The sequence below is a fragment of the Anolis sagrei genome, chromosome 4, assembly GCF_037176765.1.
Source record: "Anolis sagrei isolate rAnoSag1 chromosome 4, rAnoSag1.mat, whole genome shotgun sequence".
Taxonomy (NCBI): domain Eukaryota; kingdom Metazoa; phylum Chordata; class Lepidosauria; order Squamata; family Dactyloidae; genus Anolis; species Anolis sagrei.
In genome coordinates this window covers 60521541-60536830 of record NC_090024.1, presented here as the reverse complement: position 1 = coordinate 60536830, position 15290 = coordinate 60521541, and the positions used below count along the sequence as shown (strand labels likewise).

The 15290-nt window shown below is 39.1% G+C and overlaps 1 protein-coding gene across 2 annotated transcripts in view; it reads left to right on the top strand.

Moving 5' to 3' along the window:
• GREB1L (GREB1 like retinoic acid receptor coactivator) overlaps positions 1-15290 on the top strand; it is a 198913-nt gene that overhangs the window by 136012 nt on the left and 47611 nt on the right. For both annotated transcript variants that reach the window (XM_060775150.2, XM_060775149.2), the window contains exons 10-14: positions 1344-1463; positions 3718-3855; positions 5916-6101; positions 10565-10891; positions 12652-12780. In XM_060775150.2, coding sequence (XP_060631133.2) covers positions 1344-1463; positions 3718-3855; positions 5916-6101; positions 10565-10891; positions 12652-12780 — 900 coding nt within the window. The remainder of the gene's footprint in view (positions 1-1343; positions 1464-3717; positions 3856-5915; positions 6102-10564; positions 10892-12651; positions 12781-15290) is intronic.

Below are 15290 nucleotides of genomic sequence, written 5' to 3'. Positions count from 1 at the left end.
TTTGGACATCAGGTTCATATGCCTTTTTTTGGTATTCCAGAGGTCACACAGATATTATGTCTCATATCACTAAACATCTTCAGGGCTATTCTGTGATTGGACTGGTTATCATATATTTAATTTACTGGATGGTTGGGAGAGGGATCCTTCCTCCTGGAGTAAGCTAATTCAGTGCAAAATCTATCAATATACCTTTTGGTGATCTCCTCCAGGACAGCCAGCTTTATCGCTCTATCTCCCTGGGTGCATCTGCATTATGGAATTAATGCAGCTTGGCATCATGGCATGGCTTAGTTCTGTGGAATCGTGGAGGCTGTTTTAGCCTTCACTATCAAATAGTGCAGGTGCCTCACCAAACTACATGTCCCCTAATTCCCTGATGCTGAGCCACAGTAGTTAAGCAGTGATCCCCAAACTTTGGTCCTCCAGGTGTTTTGGACTTCAGCTCCCACAATTCCTAACAGCTGCTAAGATAGCTGGGATTGCTGGGAGTTGAAGTCCAAAACACCTGGAGGACCAAAGGTTGGGAACCACTGACTTAAAGAGATATCAAAAAGCATTAAATGCACTAACTGTGGTTTGCTATAAATGTTGTGCACAAGTGAACATCACAGATTGTCCAAATTGTGATGTTGGTATCTACAAGACCAGTGGTTCTTGACCTGTGGGTTTCCAGGTGTTTTGGCCTACAACTCCCAACCAGTTTACTAACTGTTCGGATTTCTGGGAGTTGAAGGCCAAAACATCTGGGGACCCATAGGTTGAGAACCACTGTACTAAACATCACCCCCAATCAAGATGTTATCTATTTAGGTTAAGTAAACACATGAGGAAGAATCCAATTCCTTTGCCTTGCTTTCCCTTGCACAAAGAGTGACACTATGGAGAAAAGAGCCTCTAGCCATGGAGGCTCTTCTTCCTTCTCCAGTTTTCCAGAGCAGCTCCAAGACTGGCTCCTTATCCCTTGTATCGAGCATGTGAGGAATAGAACAAAGTGCAACTTTGGAGTCAACCCGAGGAGTACAAAAATTGTCTATGCTCATCAGACCTTATGTAGAATCCCCAACTAAAGCAAATCCCTTTAAGGTTCTCTGTGCTGTTGTATCATACATATTCAATGGAGTTTTTTGGCTTGCAGCTGTTATTGTTCACTCCTGTTGCAATAAAAAGTTGATGCAATATGTCTAATTAGAGAATACACCTAATAGGAGAAATCGTTTACATCAAGATCCAATTGCAGATTGGTTACACTTTTGAAAGAGAGAGATGGAGATCTGCACCATGCAAGACTGAACTGTTGTACTTCTCATTCTTTATATGTGCTTTCATTTATGTCAACCTAGCATCCATGTCTAGTTCTGGGCCTCCAAAGAAACGTCATCGAGGATGGTCTCCCGGATCACCAGTCCCTCCTCCTGGCTTAGTCGTGCCTGTTCCTGCAATTCGGCCTCTTCCCAGAGCAGGCAAGAGTCTATGTTTGTTTAGCTAGCACACTGTCCTAATGTTGCTTCTTTGACTCTTATTATGGATTGATTACAGTGGTGTCCTACTTGTCTTTTGAAGAACTTAAGATGACATATACAGTTCTCCCCTAGTTTTCTACTCACAGCAGAAGTTGTGAGTATGTAATAGTAAACAGGCCTTTGGTCAGCCTGGAACTTCAGCCTGGAACTTAGGGTGACATTGACCACTATACCACAGTGATTTGCATCTCATGTAAACTTGGCTCAGAGTGTTATCAAACCTTTCTGTTGAAGAAGTAAGTTTCATCAGTTACAAGATCTGTCCATATCTTTTTCACACTGCACAGTTAACAGCATACTGATATTTTGTCATGGTTCCATCCACGGATCCTGGAATTTGTGGTTTTGTAAGGCATTTCAAATTCTCTACCAGCTGCCTCTAGTGCAGTAGTTCTCAGCCTGTGGGTGCCCAGGTGTTTTGGCCTACAACTCCCAGAAATCCCAGCCAGTTTACCAGCTGTTAGGATTTCTGGGAGTTGAAGGCCAAAACATCTAGGGACCCACAGGTTGAGAACCATTGCTAGTGCATCTACAAAATGCAAATTCCAGGATGCCATGAAGCCATGACAGTTAAAGTGGTATCAAAGTGCTATAATTGTGTAGTATGAAAGCAACCTAGGTCAGCATCTCCCTTTCTCCACAACATGGAAGATCTTATTCGAAAACATTGTGACAAAGTTCAAACCCTCGTGGTTTCTGTTGGTTTCATAGGCACTATTTTTCACAAAATTCTTCTTTGTTTTTAATTTGGCATATTTATTCAAAAAAAATAACCATCTATACATAAACAAATGCAATATTTCCTTACAACTACACAGTCATTGTGTCTGAATATGCAATTCCATTCTCCTACCCATCCCATAGTAGTGACTCCACATCCTTTGGTCATAAACAGGCACTATTTTTAAACTATATGTTCTTCCTCCAACTTTACTGCACTGTGGTGGCTGAGAGATTTCTGGAAATTACAGCCAAAATCCTAATGGATTCCAAGCTATAGTTAAAACATTTGGAAAGTTTAGAATGCAACACATAAAATCTCTTGGAGGATAAAATTCCATATAAATGTTGACATCTATCTTTTAAGACAGCACACAGGATTTTATTTTATTTTTGTATAAAATATGAGAAAGCATCTTGTGGTTTCCAGGTGTACTTTTTCACTTCAATTGGATTGTTTTGAAGTGTATTCTTAATAGAGAGCCGTTTTCTAGATGAGAAGATATTAAAAATTAAAACAAAAGACGCATTCTTTTTTCTGGTAGATTTGAAATGAAAACATTGTAAAGGTGTATGTATGATGTATGTATTGTAACTCCAGCAATTCTGCAACTATTTCTATATTTTGGGGTTTCATGGATTAAATTTCGAAGTTAGGTGTGTGTGTGTGTGTGTCAGGAGCAACTTGAGAAACTGCAAGTTGCTTCTGGTGTGAGAGAATTGGCCGTCTGCAAGGACATTGCCCAGGGGATGCCTGGATGTTTTGATATTTTACCATCCTTGTGAGAGGCTTCTCTCATGTCCCTGCATGGTGAGCCAGAGCTGACAGAGGGAGCTCATCCGCGCTCTCCCCAGATTCGAACCTGTGACCTGTCAGTCTTCAATCTTTCTGGCACAAGGGTTTAACCCATTGCACCATCGGGGGCTCCTGAGGTCAGGTGTAAGATAAAAATTCTATCTTGCTCTTAGGAAACATTTGGACACCTCTTTACTGCAGAACTACTATTTTTAAATTTACAGTTCTGAATTCAGAACTTTATGAAATTTGAGTGTATTTTCAGCTGAGCTTTGAAACTGCAGCTGTGTCTTCGTCATGCCATGGGTGACAGATTAGTGTGGACTCCCATAGCATTAAAAGTTGGCCCCTGTGAACACCTCTAGCCCAACATCTGGGCTTGTGCTGTGTTACATAACCACCTGTTTCTTTTTTAATTCCTCTTTCCTTCTTGGAACGGCAAACAATAAGAGAAGCTCTTTTTAAAACTTTATGGGGTGGAGTTATGGAAGGTTTTTTTCTTCTTCTTGAAATCCATTATAGCTTTGAAGGGAAATGCGGATGTGTTTTGAATTTTATTGTGTTTGATTATCAGGAGGGCTGGGTGGAGGTTTCTTTCTCCTTAATTGTTCATAAGGCCAAATCACAGTATGAGCCCTTTAGTAATGGGATTTTTTTCTTTCTCTGTATTTTTTATAGAGCCTCTTTTGTCAGTCCCAGTTCCCCAACCAATGTTAACTGGAATTTTACAGCCTCAGCCCATCCCTGCAGGGGAGACTGTAATAGTTCCTGAAAATCTGCTGAATAACTCAGGAGTCAGACCAGTGATTCTGATAGGTAAGTTCAGGGTGTGAAATAAAATAATCCACAACTGGGTTATTTGTGTTTTGTTTAGCAAATTCAGGTCCCGAATCCTCCATATTTTAGCCTTTCCTCACATGTTTAAAATGAGTTTGGGACAATGTATTGTCAAAGGTTTTAATGGCCGGAATCACTGGGTTGTTGTAGGTTTTTCGGGCAATATAGCCATGTTCTAGAAGCATTCTCTTCTGATGTTTCTCCTGCATCTATCCTCTGAGAATGCCTGCCATAGATGCAGGTGAAATGTCAGGAGAGAATGCTTCTAGAACATGGCCATATTGCCAGAAAAACCTACAAAAACCCAGTGAATTTGGAACGTTGTTGAGAAAGCTCTTCATTCCATCAGCTGTTCCTTGAATGGTGACAAGTGACCAGAATACAATCTGAACACAAAACTTGGAAGTATCTTGGAGACATTCTGCACAATATTTTATCACTAGAAATCAATTGCTTGTTACCTGGTTGGATAATAAACAACACTTGCTGAAAATTTATTTTCAGCACAATAATAAAAAGTATAGAACAATTGTCTCTATACTTTTTATTATTGTGATCTGATCTGATTTCACTCAGGAGGGAGTTCCATAGCAGATGGGCCACCATTGAGAAGGTCCTGTCTCTTGTCCCCACTAACCACACCTGCAGAGGAGGTGAGACCGAGAGCAGGTCCTCCCCAAAAGATCTTAATTTCCTAGCTGGCTCATAGAAGGAGATACATTCAGACAGGTTAGCTGAACCGAAACCGTTTCTGCAAGCCAAGTTTTTTCTTGTAATTCCACCCACTCCAAAATAATAATATACTAAATGGATAAATGGGTAAACAGCCCCGGACCAATTTACCTGTCCGAACGCGTTCTCCCTATGAACCACCACGGAGATTAAGATCCGAGGAGGAGGCCCTGCTCTCCATCTCACCATTGTCACAGACATGACTGGTGGGGATGAGAGAGAGGGCCTTCTTGGTGATTGCCCCCTGGCTATGAAATCCCCTTTCTGGTTAGATCAGATCGGCCCCCTCCCTCCTGTCCTTCAGAAGGATGGTAAAAAATTGTCTGTGGGACCAAGCTTTTGGGACAGTGCAATAAAGCAGCAATAGGAAACCTTACCAGGTCAATTAGATTAGACGCAGTTGATCAAGATGGTTTTAAATAGTGTAATTTAATATTGAGACAAATGTTTTTAATGTTTATATATGCATATAATGAATTCTTGTCCCGGGATTTAATGTTTGCCATATATATGCCGAGTCCCCTTCAGAGTGAGAAGGGCGGAATATAAATGTTTTAAATAATAAATAAATAGTAATTAAATTGTATCTTCAAAAAGATATTTTATTTGCATAAAACATTTAATTTCATGTTATACAATTGTGGTGTTAAGTGTGTAAGCGTACCAAGCACATATTGAGAAAGCTAGATATTGAATCTGTTCCAGTGTTACTTTTGTGGGAGTAAGGATCTCAGGCTGCCTTGCAACCTTCTCCTACCAGACCACATCTCTTCATGTTGAAAGATCTAATTTTACATAATATTTTATGTGTCCTTATAGCCTTCATTCTCAGTACTTTAGATTGCAGGTGTGAATTACACTTGAATCATACATCTGGATATAATGTATATCCAATCCCAAAACATTTAAAAATACACAACACCATCGGTTTCTCCTGGTATAAGATCAGAGAACAGTTGTTGCTTATATCTTGCACCGCCTTCAAGGTGATGTCCCTGACTAGTGTTCATTTATTACAAGCAAAAACCTGGCTTGCAGATTCTATTTTTAGTCAGTTCCATTCTTTTCCCTACTTCATGTTTTAAGGCATAAAGTCCAGACCTTTGTCATCCAGTTTTGCAAATACCTTCTAGAAACCAATTAGCTACAAACCTCTGAGATGGCTTGGATTAGTCAAGGTCATGGCTAGTCAATCCCTGGCCTATTATTCCTTCTTCTATTTAGTAAAATAATATTTTGAACACATTTCAGTTACTGCAGAATTGTTTTGTATCAGCTTGATTTGAGTTTGTCTTTTTTTTTAAAAGGTTATGGCACTTTACCCTATTTCTATGGGAATGTTGGAGACATTGTAGTAAGTCCCTTGCTCGTGAACTGCTACAAGATTCCTCAGATGGAAAGCAAAGATTTGGATCTCTTTGGATTGGCCGGGAGCCAGTTGCTAACTGTGGAGAACATGATTATTTTAACAATACAGTATCTTGTCCGGCTAGGTAAGATGTGACACGTGCATTGATTTTTAAAATATATAAATAGTGTTTCCTTGTTGTTCTTTTTTTAAGGCAATAAACCAATAATTCTCTTTTCATTACTAGATGCTTGTGAGGGTAAATTTGAGAACAATTTTGGTTTTGGTAGAAGTTGATAACTTTGGTACTGGGGAAATGACATTCATATCCTGACATGCAAATTGCACCTTAGGTCCCTTCTACACTGCCATATAATCCAGATTATTAAAGTAGATGATGCACATTGCTTTTAACTGGATTATATGAGTCTATGCTGCCAGTTCAAAGGAGATAATTTGGATTGTATATGGCAGTGCCTTTGTCATGTTTATGTTGATTGTTAATTGCTTTTATGTTATTATCATTAAACTTTTTGTATTTTGTGTGTTTGCACCTTTGAGTGCTTTGTGAGCCACCCTGAGTCCCTCTGGGAGATGGTGGTGGGGTATAAATAAATTATTATTATTATTATTATTATTATTATTATTATTACATCAAAAGGAATAATTACAGTATTGTAAGGTAGCAGATATGGAGCCCCCGGTGGCGCAGTGGGTTAAAGCACTGAGCTGCTGAGCTTGTTGATCGAAAGGTCGCAGGTTCGATTCCGGGGAGCGGCGTGAGCTTCCGCTATCAGCCCTAGCTTCTGCCAACCTAGCAGTTCGAAAACATGCAAATGTGAGTAGATCAATAGGTACCGCTCCGGCGGGAAGGCATGCAGTCATGCCGGCCACATGACCTTGGAGGTGTCTACAGACAACGCTGGCTCTTCGGCTTAGAAATGGAGATGAGCACCACACCCCAGAGTCAGACATGACTGGACTTAATGTCAGGGGACTACCTTTACCTTTACCTTTAAGGTAGCAGATAAATATGCAGATCTCCTGATCTGTATATTTATCTGCTACCTTATAATACAAAAAACTACTGAGATCTTAATTAGATGATGATGATGATGATGATGATGATGATGATGATGATGATAATAAACTTTATTTGTACCCCACCACCATCTCCCCAATGGGGACTCGGAGCGGCTTACATGGAGCCAGGCCCGAACAACAATTACAATAAAGAAAACCAAAACACAACTGAAAACGCAAACAATAAACAACATCATAATTACATAAAACATATGAATACATAACAATATAAGAATTACAATAGACACAGGCACAGAAACAATGGGTGGGCTGCATGTAATTATTAAAAAACAAACTAATTAAGACTAATTAAAAACTCAGACAAGATAAAAGAGAGAAGCATATGATCTCTTTATGATCTTCAAGGAAGTAGTCATTTGCCATATAGAATTGGTTGTAGATTGTAGGTGAAGGTTATTAAAATGTATTATTCCTGGACAATGCTTATCTCCCATTCTAGTACCTTCTAAAAGAGAGGTGTGTATGTGAGCGTTTTTCTGATAAAAATCACATCCTGAGATAATTTTCCTCTTATGGGGTTTCATATGCTTATCTAGAAAAATGCTGCTTCCTTGCTCAAAATTGCATCTCCAAAGATTTTATGTCATCCAGGAATGAAGAAACATATTTCAGAACATGGTTCCATGCATTTTCTGTGTTGTGTGTATTTTCCAATTGAGTACTTCTATTCACTAATGATCTATAGCTGTCTGTTAGTTGCTTCAAATGACTGTGGATGTCTCTGTCTGTTATTCCAGTTGCATTTCCAACTCATTGGGTATTCTCAAAATCTGACAGCAAGCGTCATCCTTGGTCTTATTTAGGTACTTTCTGTTCCTCTGTCCCACGCTTCTTGGTTGCAATCAATATGTAGCACAGATGCTTTCTGTGGATTGATAATAAGTCCTTTTGCAGACTCTAATCTGCTTTGTGTGTGAACCTTACAATTATCTCCTGTTTCAGTTATGTCGGCGGAATAAAATGGGGGAAAATGTTTTTTGGCATTACAGACAAAATAATATTTTGTTCTAGTAAGAGCTTTCAGGTCCCTGCAGAAAAGCTGTCTTCATACAAACATGACATGATTCGTTCAGTTAAGAGCATTTTGGTCTTTTTCTTATTAGTGGGACAGAGTTAAAGCTCATGCTTAGGTTTCTCAAAACACCATGTAGTGGTCCCATCAAGTTCTATGCAAAGGATGGAATAGCCTTTGTCAACCTTTTGAATTCTTACTCCAGTGATACTCTTAATCTCTTGTGGTTCTTATTTTTCCTGTAACTTGAGTTACAGGAGACACTTGCTGTGATATTCTGGGTAAGCAATAGAGAACTGTCAGAACTGGTCATTCCTTACAGTGAATAATACTGTTCAGTTTGTCTAAAAATAATTGAAATGTTACGCAATTCTATTACATTCTGCCATAGAACTGTTTAGCGAGAAGGAAAAAAAATAATACAAAAAAACCCAAGGCAAAATCCCTATTCAGTCATATCTCACAAACACAGCTGAAAGCATGGCCATGTTTATAGATATCATGTGTACCTGGAGGCTGTAATGGATCCGTCCCAACTCCACGGCCACCACATCTGTTGAATTAGAATAATGGCAATGGCTGTCATCTACAACATCTGCAGAGCACCCATTTGATGGAGGCTGTGCAATGCTTGTGATGTTTCTTAAACCTTCAGGACTTCATCACACAAAGCGGGGAGTGGGAAGTAGTGTCATCTTCCTGTCATGTTCTGTGACATTCCAACCTGGAAGAAGATAGAGAATTTGCTCACCCCAACCACACAGGATGCACTTCCGCTATTTCTAGTTACACCATGGACTTCATTCCTCATCACACAGGATACTGTTGTCTCCTTCCATTCTGTCATCCACAAATGCGCACATCACAGGATTTTTTCCATTCATTAAAAAATTGTGTAACTGCCACAGAGCTTTCAAAGCAGGAGATTATCAATAAGACCGAATTCAGTGCTTCAAGATTGCACTTACAACATTTAAAAAAAAGGGGGGGGGGGAGGGAGATAGAATTATTTGCCAGTTCATTTCTGTGTCCAAGAAGTAATGATGGAGGAAGAAACATTGAGGGGCATAAAATGACTGCTCCCATGTATCCCCACTGTGAAACTACAAAACAAACTGAAATTGGGCAAATACACAATTTCACATCCTACACACACACTCACACACACAAAAAGCATTTTCTAACCGTTTCTACGCACAGGGAAATGAGTGACGTCAATTTCAACCTATTTTTCAAACTCATAACAACAACAAAACTTTATTTATATCCCACTCTATCTCCCCGAGGGGACTCAGAGCAGTTTCCAAGTAACATCATCAATACATACAGAGTAATTAACATAAACATAAAATTGACAAAGCAATATAAGCATAAAAATAAGCACATTATATTTAAAATAATCCTGCCTGTTTCTAGAGGGCCCGGGAAATTTGGTGGAATGCTATAGCAGGCAACAACAATATTAGGTATAGTCTATGGCTGTTTATTTCTGGGGCCCAATCGGCCATATTCAGCAATATGAGATATACTAGTCATTCTCAAAGGCTTGTTTAAACCACCAGGTCTTCAAGCTCTTATGAAAGGAGGGGAGGGATGGAGCCTATCTTATTTCTCTAGGAAGGGCATTCCAGAGGTGGGGGGCCACCACCAAGAAGGCCCTCTCTCTCATCCCCACCAACTGTACTTGTGAAAGGAGGGTCTCCCTGGAAGATCTTAAAGTTCACGCCGGTTCATAGAGGGAGCTGCGATCACTCGTTTCTACATGTTGCAGAGATGAAATCCCATTAGCAACCCATGGAATCTGTGCAATTTCGTATTTGAAGCATGTAGAAATGGAGAACACCTTCTGTGTGATGAGGTCCAATTAATGCTTTCATCGGAGCTAAATATTTGCTACAGAAAACACATGTTGCTTTCTGACATATTTTTCCTTTCACGTTGATGTGTATGTTGTTTGCAATATTGGGTTCCATATTAAGAGAAATCTAAGATATAAAATATGTAGGTAGGTATAGTTCATATGGATAGATTTGTACTGTTGCTGCTGCCATCACATCCTCCTCCCTTCTCCATTGTTATCAGTATATCACAATGTATTGTGACCAGTCCAGTTTCTTATTTCAGTTGCCTGCCTGTGCTTTTAGCCGATGGTACAATTGCCAGTTTCTTATTTGATTTCTCTCCACTTTGTTTGTAAAAGTAGTCTGTTGTACAATTGTTAGAAGTGAGTGGTTCCAGACACCCACCAAGTAGTCCTTCACTCAGTCATCAGATAGCCATGCAATCCAAATTCTTGCATGCCACTTGCAGAGTGAGAGCACAATGCAAAAAGTACTTGCAGAAAAGGAGAAAAGGCTCCAGATGCAATGAACTGGAGAGTCTTCCTGTGACAAAGATTTTCTGAGTTCTGCAGTTTGACAACATTCTTGCCTGGTAATAGAATGAATCATCCTGATTCTGTGTTTTGATTCTTTCTTTAACAAATATTTCAGGTCCCGATAAGATACCTCTCAGGGAAGAATTTGAACAGATAATGCTGAAAGCGATGCAGGAATTTACTTTAAGAGAGCAGTCTTTACAAATGAATGCTCAGTGCTTCTCCTTGTCACCAACTCAGCTCCCATGGCTTGCTAGGTTAATTGCCAGCGTCTCTCAGGACATGGTGCATGTGGTAGTCTCCCAAAATTCCCTGGCCGAAGGCATCTCAGAAACACTGAGATCACTGAGTGAAATGAAGTGCCAGCAAAGATTGCCAGATTATGTGGTTGCAATCTGCACCTCAAAGATCCGGGGGAATGAATTCTGCGTAGTAGTTTTAGGTGAGTATCTTCTTTCCATAGAATGGTAAGAACTTAGTACGGGTAATACAATTTATCTTGTATTCAGTTGTGAAAAGGGGTACTAAAATTTGATGTTTCAGACCATTTCTTGGAGAACATTCATGGTATTAGCAGTTGTTGACAAAGTTATGAGGCATATTAGTTATTAGTACTTTCCCTTGCCAATAGCAGGGCTCTTGTCAGTAGACCTAAGCCTTAAGAGCAGAGCCAGTATTTTCATCTACCCCAGAATGAACATGCAACAGTACTTCACAATTAAAGCACTTCTAACTACCTTGACTTCTGGGATTTGTAAAATATTTACACTTTTCACCAGACAATTGGTGGAATATATATTTGTGGAATTCAGCTTCAAGTGTTAAAAGCATTGTGTGACCCTAACGGCCCTTCCACACAGCCATATAACACAGAATATCAAGGCAGAAAATCCCACAATGTTTGCTTTGAACTGGGTTATCTCGGTCCACACTGCCATATATTCCTGTTCAAAGCAGAAAATGTGGGATTTTATTCATCTGTGTGGAAGGGGCCTCAGACTACAATCCAGTATCTAGGCTTTGTAATCCTAGTGAGTTCAATTGAGGATATCTTTGAATGCATAGATGTAGACTTGACCTGTAAATTGTGTGTTCTTTTAAACCCAACCTACAGCAGAAGCATAGTAGATGATTAAAAATGAGTTGTTTTCTGTTTTCAGTTTTGCTTTTATAGTTCTTTTAATACTATGTGGGAGAGTCTGAATGTTTGCAAAGACAGCACTGTATGTTCCAATGGATAATGACTCACGATGTTAACATGAATTAACTATTTATTCCATGAGCAAGTCTTACCATTTCATTTGGACTAGAAAGAGAAATATAAGAGTGCATTTCCACATCAATTTAGCATTATTTGCCTGCTGTTACCCATGGTCAGGTTGGCCTGGAAATGCTTTTCTGGATAAAAGATGTCATGTAAAGGAAAAATTTGGTCCAAAGGGATGAACACAAATTAGCTTGAAACAATAGCTGTCCCCAATAAAGTACTCCATATTTCCAGAGTAAGTAAAAGTGAACAAAACAAAGAAGGAAAGTCAGGAAATTAGGAATAATTTTACAGTTGAAATCTTACATGGCAATGCATACAATAAGACTCACATTCCTGCCCAGATTGCAGTTACCTGAAACCACAGATTCATCGAACACCATTATATTACTTGACTTCCAATTCCAGCATGCCATAGAGTTGCATTGAAGGACTTAGAGATTCCTAGAGAGGTATCTTCTCTAGCAATTTACTAGATCCTCCAGTGCAATTCTGTTGTAACTTCCAAGGGAAGCATATGATTAAATCATCTAGAGAACCTATCAAATTCCTAGAGAAAAAAGGAATTCCTAATCTTTTTCTGTTCCAGAACATTAGCTGTTAATAGATCAGGTGAATACAGTTTACATACAACATTGCTACCTCCTGCATAGGAAAAAGGGTGCACAACTCTACCACTGGGATCATCAAATTTCTTGAATATGTAGAAATTATGGATAAACAAATAAGCACATTTTTGAGGATAGCCTAACATGGAGTTTATCACATTTGATGAAGTTGGTATTCCAATACATTCATACGTACTTTAACAGTATAGTTTAATGCTGTAAATGTAAAACTCCATTCATATTGCCTAGGTCATTAAGAAGATGAGGTTGGCAAAGTTCTTGTAATATAGTATCTTGTGGTTTCTTCATCCCTTTTCTGTTTTCTAGGTCAACATCAGTCAAGAGCTTTGGCAGAGAGCATGCTTACTACCAGTGAGTTTTTAAAGGAGATCAGTTATGAGCTCATTACTGGAAAAGTTAGTTTTCTGGCATCACATTTCAAAAATACATCTTTAGGTGAGTGAATGTAAGCCCCTATGGCTACTGCTCTCTTTGGGTTACTAATCATTTTCACACAGTAAAAAATGAACCAAGTTGGTTGCGTCCCAACTGAATGTAAGTCTATTTGAAACTATTCCCAGAAAAAAAAGGACAAGCTACAAAAATATGATATAAAAATGTAACATAATTTCAAGACAACACAAAACTGGCTAAAATGTACTACATATCTATTGAAGGAATGAACATGGTGGGCCAAAATAAGAGTGTGTTGCGAGGGCTACTCCTCCTATTTATTTATTTATTTATTTATTTATTTATTTATTTTCAACCTTTCTACCCCGTCCTTCTCAGTCCCCAAAGGGGGACTCAGGGCGGCTTGCAATTGCATCAATTCGATGCCAACAACATACAACACATTACAACAATATTATACAAGAGAAAAAGCATTAGCTTAAAATACATTAAAATACATTGGAGTAAAATACGTTAAAACATTATTATTCATCATATAGCCGAGTCCAAATTTAATTTAGCAACCAACGACTCAGTTCAAGTCTGTCATTGTCAGAGTTTAAGCAATGTGAGTACTGCCAAATCTACTGTCCAAAGGCCTGGTCTCAAAACCATGTTTTAAGCTTCTTTCTAAAAGAGAGGAGGGACGGATCTGACCTAATTTCGCTAGGGAGAGCATTCCACAGGTGGGGAGTCACCACTGAGAAGGCCCTGTCACTTGTCCCTGCCAATTGTGCTTGCAAAGAGGGCAGGACTGAGAGCAGGGCCTCCCCGGACGATGTTAAATTCCAAGGCGGGACGTAGAGGGAGATACATTCAGACAGGTAAACTGGGCCGGAACCGTATAGGGCTTTACAGGCCGAGACCAGCACTTTGAATTGTGTTCGGAAGTGGACTGGCAGCCAGTGGAGCTGACATAACAGAGGGGTGGTATGTTCCCTGTATGTCGCTCCAGTTAGTAATCTGTTCATTAGTCCCTAGACTTAAAAATAATTGTAATGTTGAAGTGGTGATGTTTTGTTTGATATTCCATTTCTATTCCACATTTTTACACAGAAGTTCCTAAGTTCCTAAGGCCATTTTAATAAGTTTAAAGGGGAACATATGAAAGATTTAATAAAGTAGCTAAACAATGTAAAAACAAATTTCCATGAAATTCCCAAGTGGAATAATAATAGTAACAACAACAATTTGTTTCCCATCTCTCCTCACTGCTAGAGGCAGGGTCCAACACAGTTTAAACACAATTTAAACACAATCACACTAAAATACATATATTAAAATATGTAGAACAAAGATTAATACACAATACTAACAAAATGTACATTTGAAATTCATAATTTAAAATGGACTTGGTAAAATTGACTTGCCATACTAGATCTTCAACTTTGTCGTAAAATTTCAACTGCTCATTTAGCTGTCAGATCTCTTCTGGCAGGTTGTTCCAAGATCTAGGGACAGCTGATGAAAAGGTTTTCTAAGGGACAATCACCAATAGGATTCTAGCTGGTAAAATGAAGTAATGTCTCCCAAAGGATGTAAGTGTACAAGGTGAGTTACATGGGAGAAGGCTCAAACCATGTAGGGCTTTAAAAGTCAAAACCAACACTTTTATTTTGCCTGGAAACTAATTGGCAATTAGTGGAGTGATTTTAATATAGGTGTAATATATTCACCCCTAAATGTTCCTGTGACAAATATGTGAAATTATAAAACATTTTACTTTTCTGTAAAATAAGATTGCCCAGATGTCACTCCCAACCAGATTAGTTTCTACATGATTGGACACAAGTTCAAGTTCTGGGAAGTGACACAAGAGAAAGTCAGTTGAGGTCAATGTCAAATTGTCATAAGTCAAAGGTCAACCAAAGCCGTAGGGAAATTACGAAACATGAACACCCAAGCAAAATGGAATAGCCTTGTGGAAAGCTTCTACTGAGGAACTGTAGAAGTATGGCCAAATGCAGCTTCAGGAACATGAAAATTTAGACTTCCTCTCCTGTGTAGTGAACTTGGCTTTCAGTGAATTGCACTAGTCAAAGAAGCCTAGCAGCTAATGACTATGATATAACAAGATACACCTTGGTTCCATTGGCATTTCTAGACTGGAGAAGTGCCAACAAGATGAACCTTTGGAACAAACTTGACTTGAAACTTATCTGGAATCCACAGCTTGAATTATTTATTTATTTATTTGCAGTATTTATATTCCGCTCTTCTCACCCCGCAGGGGACTCAGGACAGATTGCAATGCACATATACATGTCAAACATTCAATGCCATTTAGGCATACAACATATATAGACAATTTAACATTTCAGCTTTTCCGGCTTCATGAGGATATGCTCGGTTCCAGCCACAGTGGGACCTGCGGCTTCACTGTCCACTTATGACACCAGGTCCTTTGATGGAGTACTTCCTCATTCTTTTGCATGCTGCTGGAAGGTTTTATGGTGTCGTAAATTAGTTAAATTAGCCTCCCTGAATAAATTTCCTACTTGGCAAATGCAACT